This window comes from Odontomachus brunneus, unplaced genomic scaffold (assembly GCF_010583005.1).
Source record: "Odontomachus brunneus isolate Ranch 3 - 2012 unplaced genomic scaffold, Obru_v1 Obru_scaffold_043, whole genome shotgun sequence".
Classification (NCBI taxonomy): domain Eukaryota; kingdom Metazoa; phylum Arthropoda; class Insecta; order Hymenoptera; family Formicidae; genus Odontomachus; species Odontomachus brunneus.
The window spans coordinates 350,817-367,177 of NW_022639493.1; the positions used below are offsets into that span (position 1 = coordinate 350,817).

The 16,361-nt window shown below is 44.2% G+C and overlaps 1 protein-coding gene across 4 annotated transcripts in view; it reads right to left on the reverse strand.

Moving 5' to 3' along the window:
• Nucleotides 1-16,361, reverse strand: part of LOC116844593 (homeobox protein homothorax) — a 550,706-nt gene that overhangs the window by 24,457 nt on the left and 509,888 nt on the right. For all 4 annotated transcript variants that reach the window (XM_032816349.1, XM_032816350.1, XM_032816348.1 and 1 more), the window contains exon 12: nt 12,020-12,078. In XM_032816349.1, coding sequence (XP_032672240.1) covers nt 12,020-12,078 — 59 coding nt within the window. The remainder of the gene's footprint in view (nt 1-12,019; nt 12,079-16,361) is intronic.

Here is a 16,361-nt window from a genome sequence, read left to right on the forward strand (position 1 = left end):
TCTTTCTGTCTGTCTCTCTCTCTCTCTCTCTCTCTCTCTCTCTCTCTCTCTCTCTTCCTTTCTTTCTTTCTTTCTCTCTCCTTCTCTATTACTGGCTTTCTCGATACAGACTCTTCTCGGTGGCGACTTCCAGCAGTATGGTCGAGTTTCAGAATTTTAGGCGAATTATATGCACTCAAGAAACAGTTGGACGAATAAAACTGAGCCGCGCGCGCGCGCTTACACTTAATCGTTCATGAATTGTCAGCGGACGACATTACGGTTTCGCAAATGATGATCGCGCTCGATTTGGGTCGCCAAAAAGAGGAGCGATTGCCCGAGTGGACTGAGCGACGCGCGAGATTCGAGAGGACCGCGGGAAATTCGGTAAGAAAAATTCGCGCGAATCAGTGTCGCGATAAAGCGGAGCGCCCATTTCGGCGAAATCAAATGGGATCGGTCGAGATCGAGCGCGTTTCGACGCATCAGCGTCGGGGCGACCATCGAGCAGTCGGTGTCGGCGCCTCCGGTGACATTTTAGGGGGATCCACCGTGCAATTTCTCCCGATTCCCGACCCCAGAACATCCATTTTATTTAGCGCGTCGGGGTCCACGGGGGACGTTAAACTCGACGGCGGGCTTTCTCTTTTTCTCCGTCCGCCGATATCCCATCAGTGCCAGCAGGAACGTTTACAGCGGGCTGGTGTCCAGCTCCGTAGAATCCGCCATCCCCCTTCCTCCCTTTCCTCCCTCTCCTTCCTTCCTTCCTCCCCTCTCGCTCTTTCTCTCTATGTCTCTCTTTTCTCCCTTTCTCCCGCGTCCCTCAAGCGGGGTTAGTCGTATACGGAGTAGTGCGAGACTGCACGAAGGAAGGAGACAGAGAGGAGATCGCGCGAGGGGTGGACGGAGGGAAGGTGTAGGGTGGACTGTCTGGACCCACCCGAGATGGACACAGAGAATCGCCATTACAAATTGACAACCTTGATTGATGGCCCTCGCGGAAGGGACGACGCCGGCCGATCCGGTGGCTGAGCAGAGGAGGAAGGATCACGAAGAACGACGAAGGAGGGCGCGTTAAGGGGAACGCGAGGGGTTGAAAAAGACCGAGGGGGTTGTCGGAGCAGTGGTCGACGCGAGGGCAGGGAGGTAGCGGCCAAGTGAGATGGAGTGGATGCGCTATATATCGGCTTGGTCCCAGCATAGGTCGAGCGGGGGGTTCTCCTCCAAGGGACCTTCGGCAGTCAGATAGCGCGTTCCGCAAACCAACGCGGTTATATCCGTCGGACGCGAGAAAGGGAAGGAGAGAGGGAGAGAGAGAGAGAGAGAGAGAGAGAGAGAGAAAGAGAGAGAGAGAGACGAAGGGAGCAAGCGACGTTATCGAGGCCGAGCGGCTCTCTTAGCGAGTGCGTGACGAATGGTCCGCGACTAGATTCGCGCAGTAGAGTAGGGTGCGTTTCAGTACCGCACCACTGAACGGAATATTCGATGCTGCGGCGAGAAGGAAGCCCTCGAACACGATGGAGTATATCTTAAAGAGCGTACGCCTCGACCCCGCATATTCCTACCCCTAACGCAGCTGAACGACTATAAATTTTCACGGAGTGCTGAAAGCAGTTCTAATTGATTCCGCCATCTTTTCTATACTTCGCGAAAGAGAGAAAAAATATTCGGCATCTGAGCTCGCAGAATGAACAATTTCTCAGTGAACTCTGATCACAAGTATGGTGGTGACCCATCGATCTTCGACAGACGAGAAGGCGAGTCGTAAATGACAATTGAGCTTCCACGAAATCCGGCGTGAAAAGGCGCCGGGCGTAGTCGGAAAAGACAGCCGTTGCTCGCGTTGATCTACGACTGTGAACTCTCTCGCGGCTCCTCTTGACCCTCGACGACTACCGTCGGCAGTATGTGGCGGATAATGAGCAAAACCAGCAATTAAGACATCGCGGATGGATACATCGCGACTCTCAACTTGCCTCTCTCTTTCTCTCGAACGTTCAAGACGAACGCCGACTCGTAAAGCAACCGAAAGGGATGAGGGAGGGAGGCGAGCGCGCGCGGATGAACGATGTTTATTGAGATTATATAGCGGGAGGCAATTCGTGGGAAGTCGTTTATCGCCGAGGAGGACAACGACGGCGACGGTGGTGAGCCGCGTATACCGGGAAAGAGTAATTACTGCGGCGCGCAGAAACGAGCTGCGCGCGCGACAGAAATCAGTGAATAGATCATTCATCGCGCTGTGGCCACCAGTCTTTCGCCAGTAGAAACTAGACGCATGTGTGGGAGACCTTTTACCGAGAGATTAACCGTCCGCGTCGTAATTAGATACTTGGCGCCACAACTACAAAGCGAGAACGCGAGTCGTCGCTCGTCGTTTCGCACTTTAATTATACGTCGTGTAACGTCGAATATTTCGACGATCCTCGACCTGATGACACCAGCCTAAATCTTGATGGAGCGCGCGATATTAACTCTAGAAAGATTGCGTCAGTAACATTTACTCGTGCTGAAAGCCTTAACTCTAAAGAGGTAGTGATTATCTATGGTACTATTAATGTAGAGACAAGATTTAGTCATCTTTACTTATTCAGATAATTTGAATTTTTACTCATTCAAATAATAGCTCACAAAAAAACAGTGATATATCGATTTAAATGCACGGAGAGAATTTTATAGTAAAAAGTAATATAAAATCGACATTCTGCAATAATTAACTATCCTTTTATTTTTCATATATGCTATTTATATTTTAGAAACTGAAATTTTTTCCTATGTTGTCTCATCTTACTGACAGTTTACTTGCACTACTTTTTTGAAACAGCAAAATTTGAAAGGAATTTATGTAGAAAAAGAAAACTATAATATTCTCTCTAGATGAGAAATAAATATTAGTATAGCTTCAGTACGAGTAAAACTTAGTCATGCACTCCTGGAGTTAAACAACGAGTGTCATTTCGATCTTTGTTCATAGAATGAATCTAATTCGATGTTTCAATGGCGACATATAATTATACGTTGGGTGCGACTTAGTGATAATCAATCCGACAATGACGACGCGATGCCGGCGATCATCTGGCGAAACACAAGAGCAGACCAAGCTCTGGAAGAAAGAAACCCGACGAATATACTTGGGCCGTGTCGTTGCTGTTGGAGGTGGCTGACGCCTTTTATCGCGGCATCGTCACGAAATGCACCGTACGGTCGCAGCTTTACGGTACTTTGGTGCCGCTGTTACGTTTTTACTGCGTCGTTCCGGTAGCACGTGAGGGGGCGACGATTCTACCGGTGTTACCGGCGCTGTAACTGTATACAGTTTTGACGTTAGAAAGCGTGGGGTAGCTTGGCGCACCGAAACTCCACCACATAGGAAAAATCTAGCTACACTTTTCTTTCTTCTTTTTCCCCTTCTTTTTTTCATTCTTTCTTTTTGTCGACGAATGCCCGCGAATTGAAGCTATTCTATCGGGGAGAGAGAATGCAGAATCAATTGGAGAGAGTGGAGCCGCCTCACCTACCTCGTAATTAGACTTCTCGCGCGCGCACGCGCGAACACATCGCAATGTATTTTCTCTTCATATTAACTGTCTCTCATGAACTCCTTGGCCGATAAATTAATTTTCGCGAACTTGCGCGGAAGTTCGCCCAAGGGAAAAAACTCACAGTTTCATTTCCCGCCAGTCGGGGACACGACGCGGCTGTTTGTACACCGTATAATCGCAACGGGTAGACTTTCTCCTCGCGGAGACTCTGTGTGTGCACTTTGAATTAACAAGTATACGTGTTCGTAATTATTTATATTAAATTCAATTGCAAGCTGATTGAATCCCGCGATTACACGCACGGTAATCCGTCTCGATGTAATTAACGATAACAAACGTCTGTCGCGTCCGTACGTAAACCGGAAACAGCGATACGTTATCCGCTCGACGCAATCTCGCGCGACGAACAGGCGACACGTAAGGCAAGAGTGAACGCGAATTACGAATTTCTTTAATTAAATTATATTATACTGCCGCATTGCACTGGCGAGATTCGCCGGCATGATAACGCGCGCTGTATCGGTGGCGTATTTCCCGGGTAGTATCCTTCCTGTTCTGAGCGCGTGTGTGGCACAGTTCTCTCTCGCGCGATATAAACCTAATAGAATCTCGCGTGCGCGCGAAGGGGACACACGGCGGCAGCTTGTACGTCGTAAAACGATACGCGCCGCGGCTTTATAGTTTATAGTTCGAGTGCCTACGCGCTCGCGTATGATTGAATGGAGGGAGGATTTATAAAAGGGATCGTGCTTTTATGAGCGGTATTAGGCAGGACGACGACGAGGACGAGGACGGCGACAACGACGAGGACGGTAAAACCAGACGCGTATCTTTACTTTACTGTCCTCGTGAGCAACTAATTTTACACTAATTTCGACGAACCTCTCTCCACGTTATATCGCCGAAAGTAAAAGATAATCCTAAACCACCCAGCTGTACGCATTATTTACAAAGATCAAGCTTCGATGAAGCGACGAAGCTCGAGACGGAAAAATCGTCCTAATTCTAGAATAGATGTCGAACTGATATCTATCCCGTTAAATTTATTCCAAATGAAAACTGAGAATATAAAAATGTTAAATATTTCAAAGAGCCGAATAAAATAATAATGACGTGTTGATACTCGCTACAATAAATTTTATTTCCGCAACTTCGGTCGGCTTCTATCTCGGGTTTCTAAAGCGCATTATATGAATCGCTGCGAATAAAATTATATCCCGCACCCTCCCTTAGTCTCTCCTTCGCTGTTTTCCTTCGAATTATTCAAATTCCCAAGCTCATTATTCAAGCTCGCGTAAGACTATTTACGCCGTTATTACATCTAATTTGACGACTTGAAGTACGTAAAACCGGTTCCCGCTTCCTACGTGCAGTTGTGTATCCGCGCGAACGAAAATCGCGCGCTACCGCGAGCGGGCTGAACAAAGGATTGTTAACTGCCAGACGGGCAGATAGGCACTCTCATTACGAACGGGAATCGTTATCGTTCATTTGACGCGCCGTGCACTTTTCCGTCGAGATAACGACGCGAGTGCCACGAACGAAAATCGTGGACGCGATCGTGCGCGCTTCAGGAACGCCGTGAGATACGCGCGCGTTCGTGAGACAACCTTGAGCATTAAATTGAAATACCAAGCGGCCGGTGCGACCCACGCACGCACGTACGTCGAGGAGGAAAAACGCGCGGCGCATTCACCGCGAACGACGCGCAGATACGGATCTACGATCGTTAGGGAGAGCGAGGTGAATCATAAACTGCAGCGATCGCGATGGCTCCCGCAGCCGTTATCGACGATAAGCAGGAATTCCCGCACGCCCGCATTGTGTGTAACGCGGCGTTAACGCGCTCGTGCGCGTCGAGAGAATCTCTCCCTCTCCTCCCTCCCACTCTCTCTCTCTTTCTCGTCTCGGAATAATAACAATGCCCCGCGGGCCGCGAAGTCAATGTGGAGCAGCTGCGATCCACGTAATGAAAGTATGATTGATGATCCGGCCGACGCGCATCATTAGCTCGACACGGAGGAGCGCACCGAGGTGGATATGCATGCTTGACGAGTCCCGGCAAGTCGTGCGCCGCCGCCGCCGCCACCGCTACCGCCGCCGTCGTCATCGTCGTCGTCTCGAGACGCATTCTGAATTAACGTGACTACATCCTAATACGATTTCTCGTGGGGCTCGCGTGAGAAAAGTCGCGGCACGATTCGCGAGTACGTGTGGACAGACAGCGGAGGCGCTCGTGGGATTTCTGCGTAATTAATGGACGAACGCGGGAGAAACGAGGAATTTGAGAATGTGAGAAATAGAATGATACGATGCACGAGAGAGCTTGGAAGAAGAGATAAAAAGTATCAATAGTTGGACACGTATCTGGACACTTTTGTTTTGGTCCTCAAATACGAATATTTATATTGGAAGTTTTGATATTTCGTTTTTCAAGATCAAAACGATAAGAATGTCCTAGGTATATGTCCGGGAATTGGTACTTTTACTTTATATGATATATGAATTAGTGACACCTCTGTTTTACCTGATTAGATTTTTAACCGCGGGGCTCGTTTATCGCGATTAATATATAATATGTTCAACATTCCAACATCTCAACATCTTGCATTAGTGTTGTCACTATAATTATCCGGGTCTTTCGAATATTATTCGAAATTGATGCCCTAATTTGCACGGGATAAAATTGATAAAACCGACATGTGCAAGAATATCCCCATCATTGATACGAAATCGTTCAAAGGAGGAGTAATGAATTTTGTGTACCCTCACTAAATCGCGGGGGATCAGGAGTGTTTGAAAGATAAATTTATCTCGCTTCCGTTGGAACAAAATTTGCCCTGGGGCCTAATGCTTCGGCTATTAAGCTTTAATGGACTGCCGATCGCCGGTGGTGCGAAAGAGCGAAAAAGAGAAAAGAAAAGAGAGAGAGAGAGGAGAACGGCAAGCGGGGAAGGGGATACGGTCCCCGAGGAATCGGAAAAATGGTCGCGAAACGTACGAACTCGCTGGACCTTCGACGACGGCCCTTTCTCCGCGTCCATTTCACTCACGAAAATATCCTCGTCATGTCATTCTCACGATAATCGAGCGGGACGAAAACGGAAGGCAAGAAAAAGAGAGAAAGAGAGAGAGAGAGAGGAGAGAGAGTGGACGATAGTGTTATGCTCTCTCGCGTAACACCATCGATTTCAATCGCGCGGAGCGCAAAAGGTGCGTCGCTGAAACTGGTTTCCTGGTCGGAGTGCGAGAAAACGGAGCGGCGTAGTGGCATCGGGCTCGGCGGAAGGGCTGAAAAGGTCGCGCGGGTCGCCTGTTTGTGGCGCGATGGAGCTGTGATCAGGATTGACTCGGGATGATAATCTGGCGTACACGAGTTTCCACTTTACCCGACGCGGACGACGACGACGTTCGGGTCGTCGGGCTCTCGTCGTCCCCCGATACTGGGGTTCTCCGCCCACCCCCACCGTCATCCCCCCCTCTCTCTCCTGCTGCCCTCGCGAATATATCTCTTTAACCGTCGCTCGAATTCGTTGGCGACACGTATGCGACATCGCTAACTCGAAGAAAGAGCGTTACGCGCTCGCGATAATGCGCGGCTGGACGTCGATTTAAAATTCGTCGCGGAGGGTGAAGATGTTGTCGCGACGCGAAATGCCTCTGGTGTCTCGTCGGCAGAAGGTTTTTCGTGGTACGACATCGTCATGGCCATCGGTTCTCTCGCATCGTTATCCTTACAAATCGACGATTCGTCCACGAGCTTGAATAACATTTCAGGGGCGCGCGGACGTTTATGGCACTCGCGCGGAAGATTCTCGCGAAGATACTCGAGCGTTCAGTGCACTTCGGTGCACGATTCGTCTTTCATCCGCGCACAAAAGGTCCGCGAGGGCGGACCGCGGGCTATCATTTGCAGAAGTTGGCGAAAAAGGGAGAGAGAGAGAGAGAGGGGAAGAAGCACGGAAAAAAAAAAAGAGTACGATTCCTTGCTATCCCAGAGAGCGCGTTCCGTGGATACGTTCGGATGGTGAATGGCGGATAAAGCGCCCCTAAAGCCCAGTTTCGGCAGAGCAAACAACCCGTAACTCAGTGAGTGTTTATGAGGGGGCCAGTCGTAAAAATACGAGGCGAATCGACCACTCTTTCTCTCTCTCTCTCTCTCTCTCTCTCTCTCTCTCTCTCTTTCTGCGTTTCGACCGTTTAGTCTGCCCACCCCTCGGTCGAACTTTTCCTCTAGTGGTCTTTTCCGCGACGCTAGCCAGGACAAAGACGCGGTCGACCACGGATAAGAACGTAAGAAAAAGACGGCCCGAGAGAGGGCACGATCGGAGGGTGAGAGGAGTTTCCACTGCGACGGCGGAGCATGTTCCCCGATCGTAAAACTCGCTCTGATCACCGCTACCAATTATCCCGCCGTTATCCGAGTGTTATCCGAACGTTATCCGGGACGTTATCCACCTCTGCCCACCCTGTGCTCCACGGAAGAACCCTCTCGCCATCATCCGAATCACTACCGAGCCCTTGAACCCTACCCGGCCACGCGAGCGAGAGAAAGAGAGAGAGACAAGGAGAAAACAGTCCCACCCTAAACACGAAGGCGCGTTGTTGTCGCCTTTTACTGCAAACGAAGTGATTCTCTCCTCGTAAACGCGTCGTCTTTACAGATTACTCGTCGGAGGAATATCCGGTTTCCTAATAATGTCGCACATTCGATTCGGCCGTATCGATCTATCCATGCTAAACCAAACGAGAATCTTCATTTCCGCGTGTACAGGGGAGATGCGTGTTGTGTGCCTCGCATATGCAGGATATCTAGATTCAGGAGCACTTGCATGCAGATAGAACTTATGAAATTGAACAAAAATATACGCGAAGGAAATATTGTAAAAATTATTTGTTAAAAATATATTTCCTTTTATACATACAATGATTTTTGTAAAATGAGAACATATTGAAATTATCATGTAAATTATTATAAAAATAACTCTTGACGATCTTTACCTACTTGATATAGGATATAAAAAAAACATTCAAGTAATTACAATAATTTTGTAGTAAAAAGTCAAGCGTGCATAACATTTTTAAACAAATACAGAGTAATTTTGATCATAATTCTGTATGATCCAGAATTTAAAAAATGTTGCAATTTTTACAATATTTTCTCCGTGTACTCTACCATTTTGCAAGTAACTACAATAATTATTCCTTTACTTCGATCTACATTAACAATATCTAATTTCGTCAGCATTACAACAGACGAGATGAAAAGAACTTGAACAATTCGATCACGAATGAAAGATGTTGTTTTTCGCATAAGCATGTTTGCCATATTTTAATCGTTCACGATAGTCGTCTCCTTCGAATAGTCAATAAAAGAACAGTAAACGCGTGTCAAAGGAGTTGCTTTTTGTTTCATGACACTACGTCAACTTATGTAGAAGTTAAGCTTGATCTACAATGTGTTCTTTGCTTCCTGTTTCTTTTTTTATCTCTTAACTCAATCTCTGACTCAAATCTTAAGCTTTAAGCCAGAAAAAGACAGAAGACAAGAAATAGAACGCAAAGAGCACCTTGTAGATTCTTTCCTTTTCTTTCTTTTAAAGTCGGGTGAACGACCGCGTAGCCGCAACGAGCACGTGGCCAGAGTAGCTTTGTCTAGGAGTGGGGATAGCGAGCGGCGCTCGTCGTCGCGTACGCGTTTCTTAGAAAGGCGTCTGGGAACGCGGCTACCATCCGCGTTCCCAGACAAACAAACAGGTGCATTGACCTACCGCAATAGAGTCGACTGATCGAGAACGCGGATCAATATCGGCGTCAATAACTCCATTTGTAGACACCGTAGCGACTTGGAACAAAAACCATTGCAAAAAGGAAATTACCGCGCTTCTGATGCATGTAAAATCATTTCTCTCTGCAATAGAGATCAAATAGCGTAATCATGTGAGTACGAAAGACATCGGTTTCTGCATTCACGATAAAGTTGGCATTAATCTATATTAGGAACTTATGGGAAACTTTGATTTCGATAATGCGAAGTGTTAATTTTATGTTTTTAAGTATAAAACACAATTTAAAAGAAAAGCAAAATGATAGAGGCTTGATTTTGATTTAAATATACAGAGATAAATATACAGAGTGATATCTTTGATTAATATCTCAACAATTATCGTAGTAGAGTTTATAAAATGGCAGAGGATTTTTCTATCTAGTTTGACAAGTTCTATCTGCATACAAACGTTCGAACATCTTAATCCAGACATTTTGTGTTTCGGGTCGAATGAAATATTTTTCTTTTAGAGATTGAATTTTCGATGGCTGCGCCGCAGAAGACTGTCGTATACTGTAAATCTTTTATTCACTTGAAACGCGTTCATTCTCTACCAGAGTTCTAAAATTCGCTGGATGATTGGCAGTCGTGGAAGTTTGTTTGCGTCGTCCGTCCACGCGAAGTCTGACTTCGTAATAATACTTTCTAAATTGCGAGAAGCGAAACGATCGTCGGACATGATACTAATCAGACACGCAAGAGAGAACCGAAATTCAAATTTCCATCGTGAGCGTGGAACGACCGATAATCGAATCACCGATGTGATTTGATTTGAAACGACGGATATTGCGGATGTGCAAATATACACGACGCCACAGGTTCCATTCGATTGAAATGTTACGTTCATTGATGAATAACATCAAGAATATCCGAGCACGAAACCCGGGTATCTTTGGTTACATTAGGTATTAAAGACGATGCGGCTATTGCGCGTTACATTCAAAATTGTCAACTACGATAAAACACTACCAGTAAAACGTCAACGGTTAATCGAGTTTTCTCGTCAGCTTTGCAGTCTACGTAAACACGAAACGAAGTCTCGCGAGCATCTATCTAAGGACGTATATTAACTCTCTTATTGTAATTGCAAGATATAAGTGTATGATATGAATTATAATAATGTTCGGGAATAAATTGGAAGTGGATGGAAAAAAAAAAAAAAAAATTTGTTAAGATGTAATTTGACAATAATTATACTTTATGTGTGTACAAAAAGAAAGAGTTGAAATTTTAGATGACTCTCTCTATAAAGCTATTCAGCTCTTTAGACGTTCCCAAGTTCGAAACCTAATGTGTTATAAAAGTTAGCCTAATTTTAATTACACTAAATGAACTTTAAACATTCCGTCAAATAGATAAATGATTAAATGAATAATTTGTCCACAAATTATCACCCTAATTAAAGGAAGCAACAATTTTTGATATTGGAACATTAAGTATATAACTATCTATAATTAAAATTATAATTTTTCCGCAATTTTCGATAACAAGGCCAACAATTTTTTATCAGTACCTATACCTAAGATATCTGAATTCAGCGTTCATGTGCAGATAGAGCATGTTAAATCGTATAGAAAAATTCTCTCTGTCATTTTGTAAGTAAACACGATAATTTTTGAGATCACTATTGAAAAAAAAATTGATCAATTAATGCGCCCAATGCGGCGGAACGTGAATCTTTGTAGGGTAATCTGAAGAGCACATGTCTTGAGTTTGTTTTACTTAACAATAACAAATTTTTATCGTTATTGGCATATAACAATAACAATCGAATGACGATTGCACGTGTGATCTTAGGCTGCATGTCTATAGTTGTTAAGAAATTAGGAGACAAATCCAAAATATATCTCTTCAGACAGCCCTACAGATTTCGTCCCATCGTATCGCGCGCACAGATTTTTCATTAAAATAAAAATTCTAAATAATTACCGTAATATTTTATAAAGTAGTAGAGGATTTTTCTATTTAATTTAACGAGTCCTATACTTGTACACACGAAGCGTTCAAACATCTAAATCTAAATATTCTATGTATTTGTATATTACATGTTGTGTTCTTCTTTGAAAGTGAACAAGTAAGAATGTTCCTGATTGAATCTTTAAAAGGAGAATTTTATAGATAATCATTGTATATTCACTTTTTTCAATGTTAACATTCCTGATTTACTATTCCTTATATTTAATTGATTTTGACCAGTGGAATTAAAAATTTATTACAAAATCTATAGAACAGTAAATTTATTGCCAAAACCAACTTTCTACGTTTATGGCAATGAAATTAACGACTTGCATACGATTTGTAATTACACTGTGTTTGCAAACTGCATCAAGACTAGCAGCAGTCGCTACTATTAATAAAAGATTTTTTTAACGAGATTTTACTCGTTACAGTACTACATTTGTAACCATTAGCTATAAGTGCAGAATTTCAGTGAAGAACACACTGATTGTACTTTAAAGAATAAGATAACGAAAATTTCATTTTATTTTAAATTTAAGCATCTACTTTGCTTATAATTAAAAAAAATCTTCGTAAGTTGGATAAGTATACTGTTCGTAACACGGATAAGTATACTGTATAGGAACATTCTCTTGAGATATAACCGGTATAAAGTGTGTGGTATCGTATGTGTATGTGTATGAGTCTGTTGGCACTACTGGATACAGCTTACCAGCTCGATTACTTTGATCGATCATCGGCTGGACAATTCTACGCCTTGCATTGATAAACCTGAAACACAAACGGCACACATTAATAAATCAGTAGACTTGCAGGTGTTATTTTTCTTATAATATATTCTGTCGTAACTAACCAGACATTTTACAATGACACTCAATTCTTCACTCTCTCGCGCGATTGCGAATGTCGTTTCACAAATATCTCTTTTACCTCCTCGCTTTTCACGTAAGCTCTGATAAGAGAGTTCGTCCTGACGTAATCCGCTATCTTCGTAACAATTGCGAAGAAGTAAACGGCAATCGCGATTGGAGAGAAAGAAGAGAGAGAGACAGAGAGAGAGAGAGAGAGAGAGAGAGAGAGAGAGAGAGAGAGAGAGAGAGACGGACGAACGAACGAGTGAAAGCGGAAAAATCCAGTAAAGAGGAAACGGCATCCTCGATACGTCATTAGCTGCGTTGAAGAAGCTTCCATGCGAGCGCTTTCCAAACAATAGATCTGCGGTCTGTTTCGATGTTGGTCGAGGTCCAAGAGGGTAGTGGGTTCAATACAGTGTGAGATAGGCAGGCAAGGGAGGCATAGTGGACTGAGAGAGAAACCTAGCGAGCGACTGAGACGCGAAGAGGAAGGGCGTACGTCAGCCGACGTCAGCGTCGCGGCGCCCTAATGGGCGCAGACGCCGGAAGTGATTGGGTTTCCGCTCGACTGACTCGAGCACACCCCCTTCCCATCGTGCAGAATATCCCGGCTCCCCGCTACGGAGGGATAAGGAGGACGTAAGCAAGCACAGAGGAAGCGATGGCACCCTCTCTTGTTTTGCAGCGCATCTTTCATGCTTAGTCTCACGCCTGGTCGACTCTCTCCCAGGAGAGTCTTATGAATAATAATTATTAAACTCTCGTCCCTCTCTCTCTCTCTCTCTCTCTCTCTCCTCTACTCTTTCACACGCCATCCGATGTACGCAGCAACCCCCGGTATGGTCGCTAGCTCGCAGCGCAGAAAGCGCCGGCAAAGTCACTGGACAAGTCGCTCGTAAGTCGACGGAGTTTTGTCCGACCGACCGACCGACCGAATGGAAGACTTCGGAAGCGATTATTGTACGCGCGCGCACGAAGGCGTGCAGAAATCGCCGTGAATTTTGACAATACCGCCGATCGGATATCTAAACGCGCGGCGAATGATTCCGGAGATTATACGCCGTGTGACGTGTCGATACCAATATCGTAATTCGATATCCGATGATACTATATTCTATGTAATATTCACTGTAACATGGTTCGAAGCGCGCGAATATATACCACTCGTATCATCGAAGTATGAAACGACGTTCTAATAAAATAAAATCGAGAAGAGGAGAAACAACTTTTTAACGCGCTCCTTATGGGGGATATACTAGAAATGCAGACAGAGAGAGAGAGGGGGGACGATAAACCCGCTTATTTATTCAAGCAGCAGTCGTACAAAGGAACATCAAAGTCATCTCAACATAATAAGACTACAGTAATAATATGCGAAACGAAGACTCGCGCAGTGCGGATACAATGCAACGATAGTTACGCGGTGTCACTTCAAAGTCAAGGCCTCGGCTATCGTTAGATGAAAGAGTATCGCCGCGCGTATGAAGCCGAGGGCTCCTCTCCAGCCCCTCCCCCCTTCCGGATACTCCTAAGCGCCTCTGGTTCCTCTTTGGCGAGGTAGGCAGCGTGTCACAGCCAGCTGACTACCGCCAACTACCCCCGCCCTTCCACTCTAGCAGCCACCGCCGCCGCTGAAATATCGCCCGAACAATGGCGTGCCACCCCGCCAAACCGAAGCGAGAACGAGAAAGAAAGAGAGAGAGAGAGAGAAACGGGACGAGAGAAGGGTATGGGCACGAAGAGACGAAAACGTGGTGGGCGACTGCCCAAACTCACTGCCGAGGAGAGTTCGGCCACCCCCTCTCCCCCTGGCGAAAATCAACGAAAATACCTTCACCACCGGGAAAACTTAAGCCCATCACGTTGCGGAGACGCGACGGAATTTTACGGTTGACCTAACGCGTCTCGCCCTTTTTTTACGTACGCACGTCGACTAAAACGTCGCGTGGTGAGACCTAAAATTCGGATCGTACCTTTTCTTTAATTTAATGAGCATTTCAGAGAGAAAATTATCGCAGAGAAAATTTATATGTTAAAAATGTGTGAATACATATATTTCACCTTTAAAGATATTAAAGTTTCCGAGGATATGGTAGGGGGGAGAAAGGGCTGAGGGTTGGTAAAATAATCGTTACCTAGTCGATCGTGGATCAACGGGTTTCTCATGGCAACGAGAGGGATCCGGAACGAGGTGAGCATATTGTTATCGAGGTGACTGCCGAGTCACCCTAGGTGACAAAACACTTTTCGTCGCACCCCCGTCAGAGCTTTCAGGATTTTAATGCAGTTTTGATTACGGATCCGAGGGAAGGTTCTCTCTCTCTCTCTCTCTCTCTCTCTCTCTCTCTCTCTCTCTCTCTCTCTTCGCGACGAGACGAATCCGCAGCTGAGGAAGCGACAAGCGGCCATTCGATGTACGGAAGCGTAAAGTCAAGTCGTTTCATATTCGCAACTTGTGTTTCAACTTGGCGCGTGTGAAATGAGACACCGTTGAATCGATCATCTATCGTGTAGCAGACTCCAAAAATTAAATATATATTTCCTTTATCCCGAAATTCCATTTCTACAATAATCCCGCAAATTCATTTCAATTTGAAATATCGATCAAGAAATTCAAGATATAGGCTATAAAATTATTTAATATCTGACTATCTCGATATTCCACTTGTATTTATCCAAGAATCCAAATTTAGAATCTGCCATAAGTTTTGAGAGTGTTAGTATTTTTTTATGCTTCTTGTACTACCAGACACATTAACGTAACTCTATAAGACAAATAGAAATTTTTGTTTGGTCTATTTTTATCACATTGGTGAACATTCTTTAGAAACCAATTTAAGAAATCAATTTTAGAAACCTATTTCGAAATCATAAATTCTTTAGAACGCTTTTTGTTTATCAGCATTCTTCTCAGGCGCTTGCAATATTTTGCTTAAAATGTAGTGTAACGCTCGATTATAGAAAAAAGTGTGCGACGCGCGAGAGTACTACTAGACAACGGCCAAGAAGTGTAAACACACATCCCTTCCCGTCGTCAACCGTCATCGCTTATCAATGGAGCCTCGAGACAACCAAAACATTGGAGACCTTCAAAGCGGTTAAATTCACTCCTGTCTCACGGACTTTCCCGATGTCTCCATTGTGTTTCGAGACGCGTAGCATGGAGCACGTATGTGTATTCTCGCGTCGGTACAATATTTCGTTGATTCTCGCAATCGCAAAAATCCACACTACGTGTGTCGGCGTGTTATTTATCGCTCCTCTCGGGTGATTAAATTACTATTTCGTCTTTTGAGATAATTAATCTCTCGTCGGTATTTAACACGTGTATCTTGGAGTGAATCGTGTCTACGCGAGTATCAGTGTAAGTGCCACGACGGACCAGAGATAAAGTACAATCGAAGGCAGGATCGAGAAACCAGGACGAAGGATGCAAGAGCGGACGGCGAAGCGCGAACAGTGATACATCATGTATTTTCAAGGTATGCTAAATCATTTATTATATAGGAAGTTTTTGACGGATGTTTGACGAATTTATCGGAAGCAAAGAAATACCTGAGTCGAAATATTTAGACCGGCATTTATAGTTTGTCATTACTCGAAATATGTGATTATAGCTTTATTAATTTGATTAATAATTAATTTGTAACTATATTACATTATTTCATACAAGAAACATTGATTCAAATAGTCAAGTAGCGATCCATGAATATATAAATTTGTCATTAATTATGTTCTTAATCAAAGATATTAAATAATTCATAATTCTCTTATGAATGCCGGTCTTAAAATATAATATAAATAATAAATCTCACAAATATTTATTTTCACGTCCAATAATGCTTCTTTGGCCGCGAGTCCGAGTTTATTCACATTAGCCAATGTTTCCTTTTTTACTTTTGTTGAGCCTTTGTTATTACACCGAACCTAATGTTAAATCGCTATTGATAAACAGCATTATTGGATACATAACTGTTATTTCTGTCTTTCAGCCTCATATCAGTTCTTTTAAGAGCTACAAATCTCATCAAAAAGAAATGTTTTTTCATAAAAAAAAAAGATAAAAAAACGAGGAAAAGAAAAAGAAAAGAAGAAAAAAAGAACAAGAGAAAGAAATATAGAGAGCGATGAGATCACGAGTTGTTCTTTTACTCATTTCCCTACATTATTAAAATTCTTCTTAAATAACTTATAACATCT